Below are 15,303 nucleotides of genomic sequence, written 5' to 3' on the forward strand. Positions count from 1 at the left end.
GTTGTTCTATTGGAATGTGCTTATTTATGAATGAGTATTTGTTTTTACCATTAAATTAAACACACATTTGTGCGCACGAAAAAGAAAAGGTACGTGTTTGAATTATCATTTCATTTTTCGATTTAAAGCTTTCGTGACTGCAGGGATTCATCTTCTTGGTTCTTTCGGTAAAGTCACGTAGAATGGAAATAATAAAATAATAAAAAATTTAAATAAACCATAAAATAATTTTCACGACGTTTCGGCCACAACGCAAGCAGCCGTCCTCAGGTGGAGAACAGGTCTGTCGAGAAGGCAGAGTCTGTCTTCTCGACAGACCTGTTATGTTTTAGTTTTTATTATTTTATTATTTCCATTCTACGTGACTTTACCGAAAGAACCAAGAAGACGTATCATTGTCATTGTTTGTGTTATCTACTGCTCCACTTGTTTGCCCAGGAGAGTCTGACCGAGTCTCAACTCTTTTTCAGGCGATGTTGCAACGTGTGATCCAAATTCAGTAATTTGCAGGGAACCATTCAGCATTGAGATGGGTTTTTTACGGCCAATAACGAGCTGCACTCTGTTTTTTGTTATTTTTCGCGACTTTATTTAATAACATCGTCGCCTTAAAACTATACACTGCATTTGACGTTTCGGGTAATGGTCCTACATCACACATCTGGCCGGGTGGTGTTGGTAAGCACCAAAGATCGCAAACGGGTTTTGATTCCTTACCCGTACCCGTACCCGGCCGCACCAGGGTCGCAAACGGGTACACGTACCCGGCCGGGTACGGGTAGCCGGGTATCGGGTAGGGTACGGATATCAGGTACCCGATTGCGACCTCTGGGATGAAGCCATGTTGCAGGCACGGGTGGGTTGATTCTAGGAACTTAAATTGTGGGAAGAGACAAGACGTTGGGAAATGAGTAACAAACGGTTACTCACCAGTGACTCACGGCCTACCCGTACCCGGCCGCACCAGGGTCGCAAACGAGTACCCGTACCCGTACCCGGCTGGGTACGGGCAGCCGGGTATCGGGTAGGGTACGGGTATCGGGTACCCGATTGCGACCTCTGCTAAGCACGTGGCCTGTCATCCGGCTGACTGATGGGAACTAGGGTTGGGTGGATCGCTCACACAGATGTTGTGAAACTCTTCGCGTGGGAATAGTGTGTTGCCCCCTCGCATGCGTAGGTTTCCTCCAGGCCCTCCGGGTTCCTTCCACATGTAGAACACGAATTGGCTGAAAACATCTTAATATATAGAGAACTTCAGAGCTATTTCTGGCACCAGCTCACCAGCCTTCTAACTTGGTCTGTGGTTCCTCAGTGATTGTGGGGTGCAATTTGCATGAACGACTCAAGTCTATATAAATAATTATTAGATTTTGTATATATATTAACCAACATGTATTACTTATAAGATGCGGCAACAGGCCATTGTGGACCCCCCCTCCCTGTGGATTACAAAGCTTCCCACGTATTTCCACCCACTCATCAACTGCCAAGGGTGCAAAGACAGGGCGGGCGGGTAGAGCCGTAGCAGCAACTCAACCACCGTGCTGTCCCCCCCCCCCCCCCTTCACTTGAGCCACCGCGCCATCCAGACGTCGCGCAGCTCGCGGTGCCACGCGTCTTGGGACGTCTCTTGGTGGTCGGCCAAGAGGCGCAGGAAGTGGTCCCGGAAGGTGGCCCAGTCGCCCAGCGCCTCCATCCCCAGCGCCCTCCTGACCTCCTCCTCCGTGCCGTGGAGCAGAGCGCGGCCGCTCACGCCGTGCTCCACGGCGCGGCTCCGGTAGTCGGCCAGCCGCTCCGAGCTCAGCTCCAGCGCCTCCATCTGCGGGCGGGGGACGATGTTGCCCGATTACGGTCGGAATGTGCAAATATTCCCCCATCCCCCCCCCCCCTTCGAGGGCATTGCAGAATGAACGCGTGACAACCGTTTACGTATTACACAAACAGACACAGCCTACGTGTTAAACAAACAATTGTTTTTTCTTTGTGTCTCATTAACACGGCTGCAACACTCATATCAGACAGCCTGGGAGACATCCGAGGTATGTTAGCCGGGCTTGGTGGCTATTCTGGCGCGTGGCTGCCTGTGAGCCAATGTTGTGCGAACAGCAGCGAGGGTTGCTGGATCACCGGACAGATGTTGCGAAACTCCTTTCCCGTGGGCGTCGAAGAGATGCCGTACCCTGGCTCGCCAGGAGAGGGCGGTAAAGTGCACTGTTTCCATTTGTACGGGGATAGAGCGTTGCACCCTCGCTCGCGTGGGTTTTCTCCGGGTGCTCTGGTTTCCTCCCACTTGTATAAACACGCATTAATTAGTTGAATATATTTTTTTATTTTTTTTAAACCCAATGCAGGGACCTCCTATAAAAAAGTAATTCGACTCAGTATGGTTCTCCTAGATAGATAAGGGGCCGTCCATAAATGACGTCACGCGATTTTTGACGATTTTTGCCCCCCCCCACCCCATCGTCACACGGCGTCACAAAAAGTCAGACCACCCCTCAAATATGACGTCACAAAGCTCTGCCCCCCCCCCAAAAAAAATAAAACATGCTTCAAATCGCTTTAAACTATTGTCATTGTAGTGCATATTTAATGTGCGACTGCACTCTGATGTTGTAGGAGAAAACATTAATTAAAAAGTATATTTAATTAAGTAGAACATGTCTATATTTATTTAAAGTTGCGCATTTTGATGTGACATTACATTTCTCAAACCCCCCCCCCCACTCGTCACACATCGTCACAGATGTCTGACCCCCCCCAGGTGCGTGACGTCATTTATGGACGGCCCCCTAAGTAAATTCCCAGAAACCAAAAAGTATGTACAAGATAAGAGGTGTTCATTTGTTTTGGCAGTGTCTTCGCTGTTGTGAACTGGTCACACTATTGTAACCACAGCTTGGGTCAGACCGTTTCTACGGGTCGAACTGATCAGGCTGCCGCAAGAATCCAGGCGGAGACCACCTACCAATTTCAGGCCAACTTGCTTCCCAATGGTCATGCTGCTATAAATGTCCACATGATAAGCCACTTCGTGGAGCGATCATTTGTAGCCAGGTCGCTTCTGAAAAATAAGATAAAAGCTCAGTGGGCTTTACCTAATCAGATAAAATAGTTTAGTTTTATTTGTAAATATATTAAGTGATTTGTTTACCATACCTATACTGTGCACCACTGTCGTGTTTTTCGCATCGTTTGTTGTTGTAACGTCCTGACCCCGTGCCCCTTCTGGACAACTGTGTTAAATAAAAAGAGCTTTACAGCTCATCGGATTCCTCCAGTATAAATAAACAATCCGATTCCGATCAGAGACGCCGCACTGACGGCGGAGTGCTCTTTCAGCTGTGCCAACTCACCTCCTTGCACACGTCCTCGGGGCTCATGCTGTGGATCCGCGTGAATTCGGAGACCAGTCGTCCCAGCTGCCTGCACTCTGCTCCCTTCGTATTACGGTGCATTTTGATGCTGTAATTCCCACGCAGCAGCTCCATCTTCCGTTGCAGCGATCTGTCCAGATTGATGGTGCAGATGTTCAGAATTCGAAAATCGCCCACGGTGAAGCGATAATCCTTGGACAGGAATTTCTCAAACTGATCGGGGTCACCATCCATCTTCAGGAGACGCTCCATCTGGCTCAAGAGGTCGCACATCTCGTGCAGAGAGTCCTCGAAGATGTCCCAAAGAGGGGTCGCATCTGTGATTCTGCATGGACTTTGCGCCTTCTTGACGATGCCCTGCTCATCAATGTCCTGCCTGTCCTCTTTATCGTCCAGACATTGTATTAGCCAGCTGAATCTCCCAGGCCACTGGGTGGACAGCACAGTCCAAGCCGACAGCTTCTCAGGAGTTATGTTTGTTCCCATGGTGACCTGGTTGGCCAAGAGTAGGTTAATGAACACGGGAACCGTGTTTATGATCCGGCGCATCGTGAAAATGTTCTCGTCCACGTAATTGCAAAGGTTACCATTCGGTGCCCTGAGCGCACTGTGCGCCTCTTCAATGGTCTCTTTAGTCTGGCTCCGGAACTGCGTGAATGTGCTGCCCATGGCGCTGCCGACCTTTCTGAGAGGTGTCAACTCTTCCATCTTGATTGCCACATCCATCTCGTCGTCGACGCAAACAACCTTCTCCGGGTTCCTCATCATCACGCTCGCGCTGGTGCTCTTTATCATGTGGTCCAGGAGCTTTGACTTCATCCCCTTATTGATTGACGGCATGCTGAATGGCAGGTCCACGAAGCGGTTCAGCAGCTCGTAGCCATTGAAGTCCTTGGCGCCGCCCTTGGTACGAATTTGCTCCACGGATTCGACGACGACGCTCGGGTCCACGGAGAGGATGGAGATGAAGCGAGCCTCCTTGTCGGACAGGAGGATGCTCATGGCCTCCAGCACCTCGACGATCTTCTCTGGGTCGCAGCGGTCCAGGTCTTGCACATTCAGCACCACGCGAATCTTGTTGCGTTCGAACACCTCCATGAAGCGAAGGAAATTGGTGATGATGTTCACCTCCTGTTTCACGTTGTTCATGAAGCCTAGCTCGGCACTGAAATCCTTTTTGTCCATGAGCCTCTCCACCTGATCTTTCTGCGTCCAGAACAGGTTGCGCACTACCATCATGGAGCTCTTGAGGAAGAACAACGTGGAGATGCCCAGCATGCTCCCTGCTATGCCCTCGATGGCCGACACCACGTCACCCCCGTAGTGGCTGGGAAACCCAATGCCCACGATGACGACGATGAACGCCGCGAGCATCATTACAAAGATGATAGTGATCGCCCACAGAGGGAGGCACAGGAACATCTTCGGATTCCAAACTTCGTCCTTATCGTCCAATCGCGGCACCGTCTTTCTGCCTAGAGCGCGGTAGATGCTCGTGGGCAGCGGGCGAAATTGGCTTCGCACCTGCTCGCACAGGGCCGTCACCAGGCCGGCCCACAGCCGGTTGCTCCCCGCGAACTCCCAGGCGTTGAAGGAGACGAAGATGAAGCGGACGTTGAGCTGTTCCCGCTGCCGCTGGCTCACGACGGGAATGAAGAACAGCAGGCGGAAGACGAGGGCGAGGAGGCCGCACGGCCCGTTCGCGGAGCGCGGCCGCGTCTGTGTGCGCCTGTATTCCTTTTCCGCGATCCGCTGAGAGCCCTTTATCAAGCAGTCTGAGCGACAGTAATGAAGAGGGTTCAATCAATGTTGTTGTTGTTATTTACGAGGCATAGGCAGTGCTCCTGATAACATTTTAGGTCTTTTGAGAAATTTACACTCCCAGTTTCGATGCAATGCACATAAAGTTTACTTTCAGGGTGGATAATGAAACAAAACCCTTGAAGCCAGGAATAGACTTGATATGAGTAAACATATTACTTATGGGGTATCGATCAAACAGAAGCTAAGTTTTATTTTTTACCGCGAGGTTACTCTGAACAATCCGACAACAAAAAGTTGGTATTATCGTGCCAAAACAAGCAACAAATACACCCCTTGCTCTGACGCGTCCGAGAAAATGTCTCAACGAGAATCGTTCAGAGGAGTTTACCTTTCCACCGAATGCATTCTTGGATTCCAGAATCAACAAACGCTCCAGTGAGGAGCAAACCCCTCATGAAACCGCGCCCTCACCATTGTGCGATCTCGAGCCCGGGGTCAGCGTAGCTACCTTACTGGACATCTGTGAAAAAGATCTGCATAGCCCATCGGATTCCTCCGGTATAAGTGTAGTGACAGAGAAAGGTCACTACTGTGTCGGCCCGTACGAAGGCTGGGGGCCCCAAGGGGGTGCCTGGGGGGTCACGTGGTGGAGGGATCCGGACCCTCCCAGAGGTGGGGGAAGTGAGGCGTGTCCTGGGAAGGGAGGCGTGGCCTGAAGAGAGCCAGCCACGCCGGGGCGGAGCCAGCCACGCCAAACCAAATATAAGCGTGGTGTGAACGCAGAGCGAGGGGCTGTTGTACTGTACTCCAAGGTGAAGACATCTTCGGTCGTCAAGTCCCGAGTCGTCGTCCTGGGCCAGGCAGGCCGTTGCCTGCCTGGTCCAGTCTGTGTCGTGTTCCAGAGTGTTAGTGAGTTGAGGAAGGTGGTCACCACCTTATGTACAGTGTTATATTACTTACCGTTTAATAAATAGTGTTGCCTCCAAGCTGCGTGTGTGTGCACCTAATTTGAACCTACTACATAAGTACAAATTGTGATTGTGTGTAAAAAAATATATATTTTACGCTGCGACACGCGAACGTGCCTAAGTCTAAATTTCACCGCGTAAGGCAAAAGGCATCCAGTGCACAGCTCATCTAGAGCACTAGTTCAAAGGAAAGCAACAGCATTATTCTACTGTATGTATACTCTTTGGTTCTTTCGGTAAAGTCACGTAGGTATAAAATTTGTATTAAATAAATCACGACGTTTCGGGCGCAACACAAGCGTCCGTCATCAGGTGGGAAAGCATGGCCTGCTGCTGCTGATGCAGACTGTTTGTTGAACTTCTTTCGCACTGACTGTACAAAGCCATCTGTGCCAATCGGAGGTGCCGGGGGAAGGGCGACAACACATCCGTGAGTGTGATGATGGCAGCAGCAGCAATCAGTTCAAGAACTCGATGCCAATGTCAAGGTCTGGGAACGACGATGAGTGCTTCAGGAGAGAGTTCGTGCCGTTGCTCTATTCCTCCGGTGAAGGAGCGCAGACGACAGTGGTTGTCTCCGTAGTTCACTCTACTGAGTGCCGTAGCTCCCCCTACCGTTAACACAAACAGCCGTCGTTCTAGAGGCATGAGCAAAACTAAGCAGTGGCTTTGTCTTCAGTGTATCTCTGTGGGTCTCTGTGTATCTCTGGGAGTCTCTGTGGGTTTATTACACGGTCCGCAGTTCGAGTTACTATCATAATTTAATTTCATATAGCGTCATTCGTGCAATTGTATCCCAGAACGCTGACATGGCCGCAATCGCACTTATGTGGCTTGTGTCTTTAATGTTCTATTGGGTGGGAGACTGTAATAGCGTTGCTGGTCGCGAGGTCCAAACATTGACCTCGTTAATGCATGTACGTTCATCTTCTTTCGCACCGTGCGTAGCCAACCCTGCCAATCAGATCTGCTAATCCAGATATGGTCAGCGTCGTTCACGCGAGTACAGGTGGACGCACGCCTGTCACTCGTCCATTCAACATCATGATCATCATCGTCGTCAACCATCGTCCACTACCACGCTCATCCACAATAAAGTTTTTTTTTGGTTAGATCGCGTAAATATATAAATGTGTCTTTAAAACCCGCCACCACCCGACACAACTCACTAGTAAGGGTTGTCACGTAAACAGAACATGCCAATTCGTCACTCGTACAGCAACACCGGTGTGTTGGAGAGCCAAGCCACAACATTTACAATCTAAGTACCACGCTCACCTTGAATCTTTTTCAGCATCTGCCCTCCGCCGCTGCCCCAGGGCGCGTACAGCCCCACGGTGATAGGAGTGGCCGCGTAGCAGAGCGCCTTGGCCAGGCACATCGCGTACTGGTTGTACTCATCCAGCTCTGCCCCGGGAGGAAGGCGATTGTTAGCGAGCGCCAATTGCGTGTGTCGATGAGACACGCCGCAATCACCGTCGTCGTTCGAGAGACAGACCGGGAGATCGTCGCCATCATCGTCATCATCGTGAGCAGCATCGGCAGCAGCTTTTGGTGTGTCATCAAAGGTGTCGTGAGCCGTGCCCTTTCTTAAAGACGTCAGCGATCGTGTGAGCCCAATAACCCCCTCTTCCTCTTAACTCATAAGCACAGCACAGTTGCTGTACCCCCCACCCCACGTCACGGTTTGTGCTCTGTACCGAGCTCTTTCTGGCATGTCATAAAAACATTTTAAAAAGACATTGGCGATCGTGGACTTCCCTTCCACTTAGCTCTGTCCGTGATATTTACTCAAGAACTCTGCATCGGATGCTCCTCCGAGTTGCATCCAATTGTTCAAATTGCCCGTGGTGGAACCGAATACGTTCTCTCTCCCGGATTCCTCATCATCATCATCAAATGTATAATCACCGTCATTCCATTCAGCATCTCTACATCACCATCAACCAATATCAATTTGAAAAACGGACCAGAACCAGCACCGTGGAAAGTCCAGACTGACCAGTGGTGGACACTTTACAATCGTTATGGCGGTGAGTGCCAGCCCAGCATAGACCGACCCCTATTGACCCCCTGTTACCTTTACAAACTCATTCAAATATTTTACTGTCACAGGTAAATTATCAAGATGATTAGAATCTATTGCTATACAGGGTGTTTCGAAGAGATGGACCCGATTTAAAATCGCTATATCTCTGCTTCTCCCAGCGCACAAAGAGCCCCTAGCCTCAGCCATTCGCAAGACACACTGCCTCAACGTATGGGGACCCCAAGACTTGGCGCTACACTATTGGCCCCCAAGATCCCCAGACATCACACCCTGCAACTTTTTCTTGTGGGGATACGTCAAAGACCGTGTTTTTGTGCCACCATTAGCGACTGATCTGGATGACCTCAAAAACAGAATCATGGCAGCGGTGACTTCAGTGGAAGAAGATACTTTGAGAGGCGTTTGGGACGAATTCAACTATCGTTTCGATGTTGTCCGTACAGCATGTGGAGGGCACATAGAGCATTTATAAAATGGTTAGTAAAACTTGATAACTCATTAAACCGTTTGTAACTGTTTGTGTAATTGTAACATGTGGCCTTTACCCCCGAGTTCTGGCCGTCTTCCCTACAGGTTCTGTTGATTTCCTGCTGTCCATACACGACGCATAAGGATCTATGGATGAAATGCACCTTACAAATGGTTATTATTATTACTTTTGAAGTTTTTACTGTTCACCTGTGCAGGCCTACCGCAATAAACCAGTCTTCCCTGAAAGAAAACGTTGATTCTTTGGACCCGAGTGTAAATGTTATGCCGGTGCCTTCCTCTATCAACAGACGACTACTACTAGCTACATGCCTTTTGGATTTGACGGGGGGTGACAATAACCGTGACGGCATTCTGTGCGTACACGCTGACCGGGTGTTATGTGCACATTGTCTCCTTGTGTAGCCGTTTGTAACCATTTTGACCTGCCGTCACTGGGACCTTTTCATTTCCTGAATTGTTCATCGCAAGAATGCACACTGCTCCGTTTCAACAAACGGGTTGATAATGTAACTTTCGGTTTTCTTGAAAGGTAATTTAGAAAAAGAAAGTATTCGTACACACAAATTATTAGTACAGCGTATCATGCAGTGCCGGATTATCCTAGTAGCACAAATAGCATATGATCCGGACCCCGCACTTTCAAGGGCCCCACGCTAAATGCTTTCAAGCTATCAATTCCGGTGCAGTGATTCTGCACTTGCTCTATTACCATGAACGACTGGGTGTTTAAGGTCAGGGATTTGTCGTATTATCTGTCTGTATAGAAAATTAAACAATTACTTTACTCCGCAAGTTAAACATTTATGTGTTTTTATATATGTGTGTTTAATTTAGCGCCCCTTCATAACATATGCTACAGGCCCCGCACTAGCTTAATCCGGCACTGGTATCATAACATCAGTGATGAACGATAACGAAACCAAGAATGAAACACAAGAAAGGAATCATTATTATTACCAACGTTTGATAGCGTTTTACAGTCATACTTAAACACGGAAATTATCATCACTGTGACAAATAAAATGCTACCAACACAATGTAAACGGCATTCGAAATTGAATGCAATTGGTTTTCCGATGATGCATGACACGAAAGTATATGTTTCACGTACCTTTTACAAACCTTCTTAATATCTGTAACCGAAAGTTATTGAATCTTTTTTATGGCTAATTAGTAAAATGTTCCCACCATTGGAACTTTGGGGGACTTTGTATACGTGAATCAATACAGCCTTCCAGCTTCAATGCGAATGGTTGAATTCTGTTGCAATATTTCCTGAGTCACATCACTACTTTGACCTATCTACGATTCGGTCTCTAGCACTACAAGGCTTACACGCCACGAGCATCCTCGTCAAGCCAGTGGCCCGTTGAAGAAGACGAAGCGTGCATTGAGGCCTGGGTTCTCTAATGCTCTCGGACGAGCGCGGTATTACGGGCGAGTGCAGTGTACAGGTGAATGCAGTGTACAGGTGAGTGCAGTGTACAGGTGAGTGCAGTGTACAGGTGAGTGCAGTGTACAGGTGAGTGCAGTGTACAGGTGAGTGCAGTGTACACCAGAACACAGCTCGGCTCACCGAAATTATCCATGGCTGGGTCTTTATCAGGCGGAAAGTTTCCTGTGATGTCTCTTTGACCTGCACCACCTGAACGACACAACATCCACCCCCACCACGATAAGCACGCAGAGACGAAGAACCTTCGAGAATAATAATATTAATTACTATGGACCGATTTATAAACGATTCTGGCGGACGGGGTTACGACGCGCATGTTTACACACGCTGCAATCTGACCCAAAGATCTCATACGAAGTAATATTTTCGGTCGCGAGAATCCGCCAACGTGTAACAATGTATGGACCGTCGAGGGAAGTCATTGTAAGCGAGCGCCTGTGACGGTTTGCACGAGGTACTTGAGCCTGAGCGCACGCGGGAAAAAGCAGAACACACAGACACACACGGCACAAAGACCAGCCACACCTGATTTGCACCTCTGTTATCAGGAGTGTTACGGTCAAAGTGCTCTTTGCCTGAAGCGAGCCTAATGGCTGGGCTCGTGTGTCTGTTGGCTAAGCTACGCGGTGCCAAATGAACATTGCACGAGGTGTCTCAGTTAGGCACCTTTATGGTTCATATATGTATGTTGAAGTTCGTCGGGAGACTTACCTCATTCAACAATTCGTCATTGCTGGCAACAGAGACCGGCTTTCGGCGAACCATTGAACATCGTGCGTTTTCAGATACGCTTCTGCGGCTATCTGGAATGCTCTCCCTTCCGATGTTAGGAAGCCACTGGGGCGATGCGCTTTTAGATCTAAATTGAAAACTAATTTATTTAGAACTGCTTTTTGTCTTTAGTTTATTCTCCTTCCCCTGCACCTCCGATTAGCATGGTTTGCTACGTACTTCAACATACATACATGAACGGTTTTGTCATCCAAACTTGACCCCATTAATTCCCCGTCGTTTAGGCCGTCAGCGTTAATGAACAGGTCTGCCGAGCTGAGATTAGCCTTCTACTCATGCCCTTGGATGATCGCAAGCGCTCACCGGATTGGGTGAGGTGTAGGGCGGAAGAGCAAGATACTCGCGAAATTCAAGTACATGGTGCTTTAAAAAAAAAGTTAACACTTCTCAAAATTTGCAACAATACCACTTCATGGCTCTCTTTTCCCCTCTGTACCATCCGAAAAAATACATTTATTTCACCCATGACTAATGTGAAAGAGATTCTCGAAACATTTATCATATATGATACTAGCGGTAAGTACCTGGCGTTGCCCGGGCGAAAAAGGCAGACACACACATGGACTTACACACAGACATCGACCCATACACATAGAAACACATCGACTTACATGCACACACACACATATGGACTCACACACACAGACATCGACTATAAACACACACATGGACTTACACACAGACATCGACCCATACACATAGAAACACATCGACTTACATGCACACACACACATATGGACTCACACACACAGACATCGACTATAGACACACACATGGAGTTACACACACACATGGACTCACACACGTAGACTTACACACACATATGGACTCACACACACATACATAGACTGACAGACACATTGACCTACACACACACATTTGGACTTAGAAAGACAGACATATCGACTAAGAGACACACACAGGGACTTACGCACACACATACATATCGACGCACACACACCCACATGGAGTGACGCACACACATTGACTCACACACACAGACACACAGACTTACACACATCACCGCAGACACGCACATCGACCAACACACACACATGGACTTAGACGCAGGCATTATTATTGTGAAAAATAACTTCATGTAAAATTAGTTGTCTACACACGCACACACATATTGACTAACACACACACACATGGACTTACGCACACACACATAGACGGTATGCACTATCACTACAGCAATGCATACCGACTGTGGTGGTACCTGCTTTGACTCCAGCAGTGCACACGGACTGTGGTGGTTTCTGGTATGACTACAGCAGTGGCTAGTGACCGTGGTGTAACCTGCTATCACAAAGGCAGTGCATACTGACAGTGGTGTAACCTGGTATCACGAGAGCAGTGCATACTGAATGTGGTGGTACCTGCTATTAAGACAGTAGTGCATACTGTGGTGGTATCTGCTATAAGTACAGCAGTGCATAGTGACTGTGGGGGTACCTGCTATGATTACAGCAGTGGATATTGTGGTGGTACCCGCTATGATTACAGCAGTGCATACTGCTGTGGTGGTACCTGCTATGATAACAGCAGTGCATACTGTGCTGGTGGTACCTGCTATGATTACAGCAGTGCATATTGTGCTTGTACCTGCTATCACTACAGTAGTACATGGTGACGCTATGTATGTTATATCTAAAAGGGAAATGTGTGAATGTGTGTGTGTTGGAAATGGTAAGCATACTTGGCGTTGGCTTGGCGATATGCAAGTGAAACGGGAATAGGGCGATTCCAGAGGAATCTCCGACCTTTAGATTACTTAGCGCGATTTAAATAATCGATTCGGCGCGCGCTTTGGTTTAATATTGAAATATTTAGTTGCATTTTCATTTGAATGTAATGTTTTAAAGTTTTCTGAAGTTTTTACATATATTTTGTGCCGGACAACGCTGGGTATTTTCCGTTAGTAGCAGTATATTTGGACTCTATAGCACAAATTCCTCAGGTGACAGAGTGGCGTGGCGAGGCCTGGTCCCGTGCAGAGCCCCCGGCCTTGCCTAGATTGCCTAGGCGGCCGAGGCCGGGGCCTGACCCGCTATCCCCCCCCCCCCCGGCGCTGGAAGAATCGTGTGTAGGCGCTATAATTGTAGTATGTAGCGAGCCTATAATCGTAAGTGCACACATTGGGGTGGGGGGGGAGAGAAGAGGACGTGACAGTGTGATGAAATTACCTCAGCGTTGCGTGTCAATTTTGTAGCATTTTTACCGCGAGTGAGAAATGGCATCAGCGTCGAGCGAGGGGGGCGTACGCGCGTTGCCATGGCAACTGCCTGTCAGCGGTTCGCGCATGCGCAAGAGCGTGCTTTGTCCCGCGCCGGTCGGCAAATATAAATAAATAAAGATAAATTGCACCAAAAACTCGCTTTTTACCACTTTAAAGGTGACGGATGGGAAAACGGAATAGCCTATTCCCACCGCGGGGCTCGGGGCGTGCCGCCCGGCAAATTTATTTTGTCGTAAACCCCACCGTCCGAGAGCCAAATCCCTCGCAAGCGAGCGTGCGCAGACGGACAGACAGAGGGAGAGACAAAGAATGCCTTTAATAGGTTAAAAGAAAAGAAGATAAGAAAACAGAAGAGACTGATGGGGCAAGTGCTGTTAGCGAGCACCTATGAAGGCCGGTACGGCACACGAGGGGGTGGGTGACAGCACCACGCTCAGCCGCCTTTGTCCCCCCAGTGGCGATGTTCACACAGCAGACCAGTTACTCGTTTGAGGCTGAGTCGACCTAGGGGAGGCCCAGGACCGGTTAAAATAATCGTCACCGGTGGTGGCCGTGAGCGGGAATCGAACTCGAGTAGCCGGGTTCGTAGCGCAGCGGCGCGCTAACCACTACACCACAATGCGTGATGCTTCCACATGCGCGGGTCACATGACAGATTTGACATCACAGCTCACTTGCTGTGTAAAAAATATATGCATTATTGAGCTCTCCCCCCCCCCAAAAAAGTGTAGTTTAAGAATTTTTGCATGGTGTACAGTCTAGAAAATACCCAAATGGCAAATTTCAAGTTTGTTGCATGTCGGGAAGTATGCTAAACATTTTGAACAGACACACATAATCACAACTTTGCCTTTTATATTTATGGAGATAACCGTCGACAATTACAATTGGTCTTGCAATTGATACACATGTATTGCTACAGTAGAGTTATTGCAACGTGAAAAATGCAAACAGCGAATGAGTAAATTGGCAAATGCATGAACGAATGGGTGAACAGACAAACGAGTGTATAGGGAGCGTATAAATAAGTGGAATTGGCAAATGACCGTGTGAATGATGAATGAATGATGGAATTCGTGGATGATTGACCGAATGAGTGAGAAAAATATTCTTAGGTTTTTTCGGTAAAGTCACGTAAGTAAAACATTAAAATTAATAAAAAGTACTTTTACTTGATACAGCTGTCGTGGCTGTGACGGTTCCACCTGAAGACGGAAGCTTGTGTTGCCTCCGAAACGTCGTGATTTTTATTTTATTTTTTTATTAATTGTAATGTTTTACCTACGTGACTTTACCGAAAAAACCTAAGAATATGAATCCTTGCAGTCACGAAAGCTTCAAATCTAGAATTGAGTGAGAAAATGTAAATATCGAATAGGCGGATGAAGTGAGTGAATGAGCGAATGAATGATCACATAGGTGGATGAATCGGCAAATAAGCGGATGAATGAACGAAGGAGAAAATCAAATGAGTTATGCACGCACGCAGATATTTACCTTTATCCTCCGGGGTCTCTTCAAGCGACTGATAATTCACCTTGGTAGCTCCGACTCTTATGGCCTGGGACTCGCCCCCACACGTGTGGTCAGAGGTCGCGGTGGGCATTGGCAGGGCCGGACCTTGGGCAAACACACACGAGGCGCACGGTTGAAAGGTAAACTTTCTTTTCGAGTAACGTCACGGTTCAAGATTATTATTGACGTTTTTCGTTGAGGGTGGTGGTGGTGGTTATTGTTAAACAAGGTGTGGATCGGACTAAACGGATGGTGGAGGAATTAATGAGTGAAGTTCAAGTGAACAGTGACCATGATTGTAGCGATAGAGTAATGAGGAGACGGCTGACCGCTGATCAGTGATTGGAGTGACTTAGTGAATGCACATGATCATCAACCTTAAACAAAATATCTGCTCATGCTGCTGCATTTCCAGTGCTACGCAAGGACAATTAACAAAATCAGCACATTTTGATTTAAAGCTTTCGTAACTGCAGGGATTCATATTCATATAATGGTAGGTTTTTACCCTTTTAACTGGTACAAAACTGACACCTTTATTCAAGGCATCATGTTTGCAATGACCACAACACAAGTAGTCAATAAAGCAAACAAAAAGAAGCAACTCTGATAAGGATAATAATATGCACTGTCCTTGAAGTTGA

At 47.9% G+C, this 15,303-nt stretch overlaps 1 protein-coding gene across 1 annotated transcript; it reads right to left on the bottom strand.

The window, feature by feature from the left end:
• Positions 1-1,329: 1,329 nt before the first annotated feature.
• Positions 1,330-14,750, bottom strand: LOC144943314 (NTPase KAP family P-loop domain-containing protein 1-like). The gene is made up of 5 exons (XM_078870688.1): positions 14,642-14,750; positions 10,231-10,299; positions 7,391-7,519; positions 3,360-5,155; positions 1,330-1,822 (listed from the first exon to the last, which is right to left on the bottom strand). The coding sequence occupies exons 1-5, from the start codon at positions 14,748-14,750 to the stop codon at positions 1,568-1,570; spliced, it is 2,358 nt and encodes a 785-aa protein (XP_078726814.1). The 3' UTR covers positions 1,330-1,567.
• Between the last annotated feature and the right edge of the window lie 553 nt (positions 14,751-15,303).

The sequence above is a fragment of the Lampetra fluviatilis genome, chromosome 30, assembly GCF_964198595.1.
Source record: "Lampetra fluviatilis chromosome 30, kcLamFluv1.1, whole genome shotgun sequence".
NCBI classification, from domain to species: Eukaryota; Metazoa; Chordata; class Hyperoartia; order Petromyzontiformes; family Petromyzontidae; genus Lampetra; species Lampetra fluviatilis.

Bases quoted from the DNA above. Each gene is read 5' to 3' on its own strand.
- LOC144943314 (XM_078870688.1), bottom strand. From the start codon at position 14,750: ATGCCCACCGCGACCTCTGACCACACGTGTGGGGGCGAGTCCCAGGCC. The intron at 10,300-14,641 runs GTAAATATCTGC...TGTGTCGTTCAG, and splicing joins AGAGACCCCGGAGGATAAAG to GTGGTGCAGGTCAAAGAGAC. The intron at 5,156-7,390 runs GTGAGCGTGGTA...ACTGTCGCTCAG, and splicing joins GATGCTGAAAAAGATTCAAG to ACTGCTTGATAAAGGGCTCT.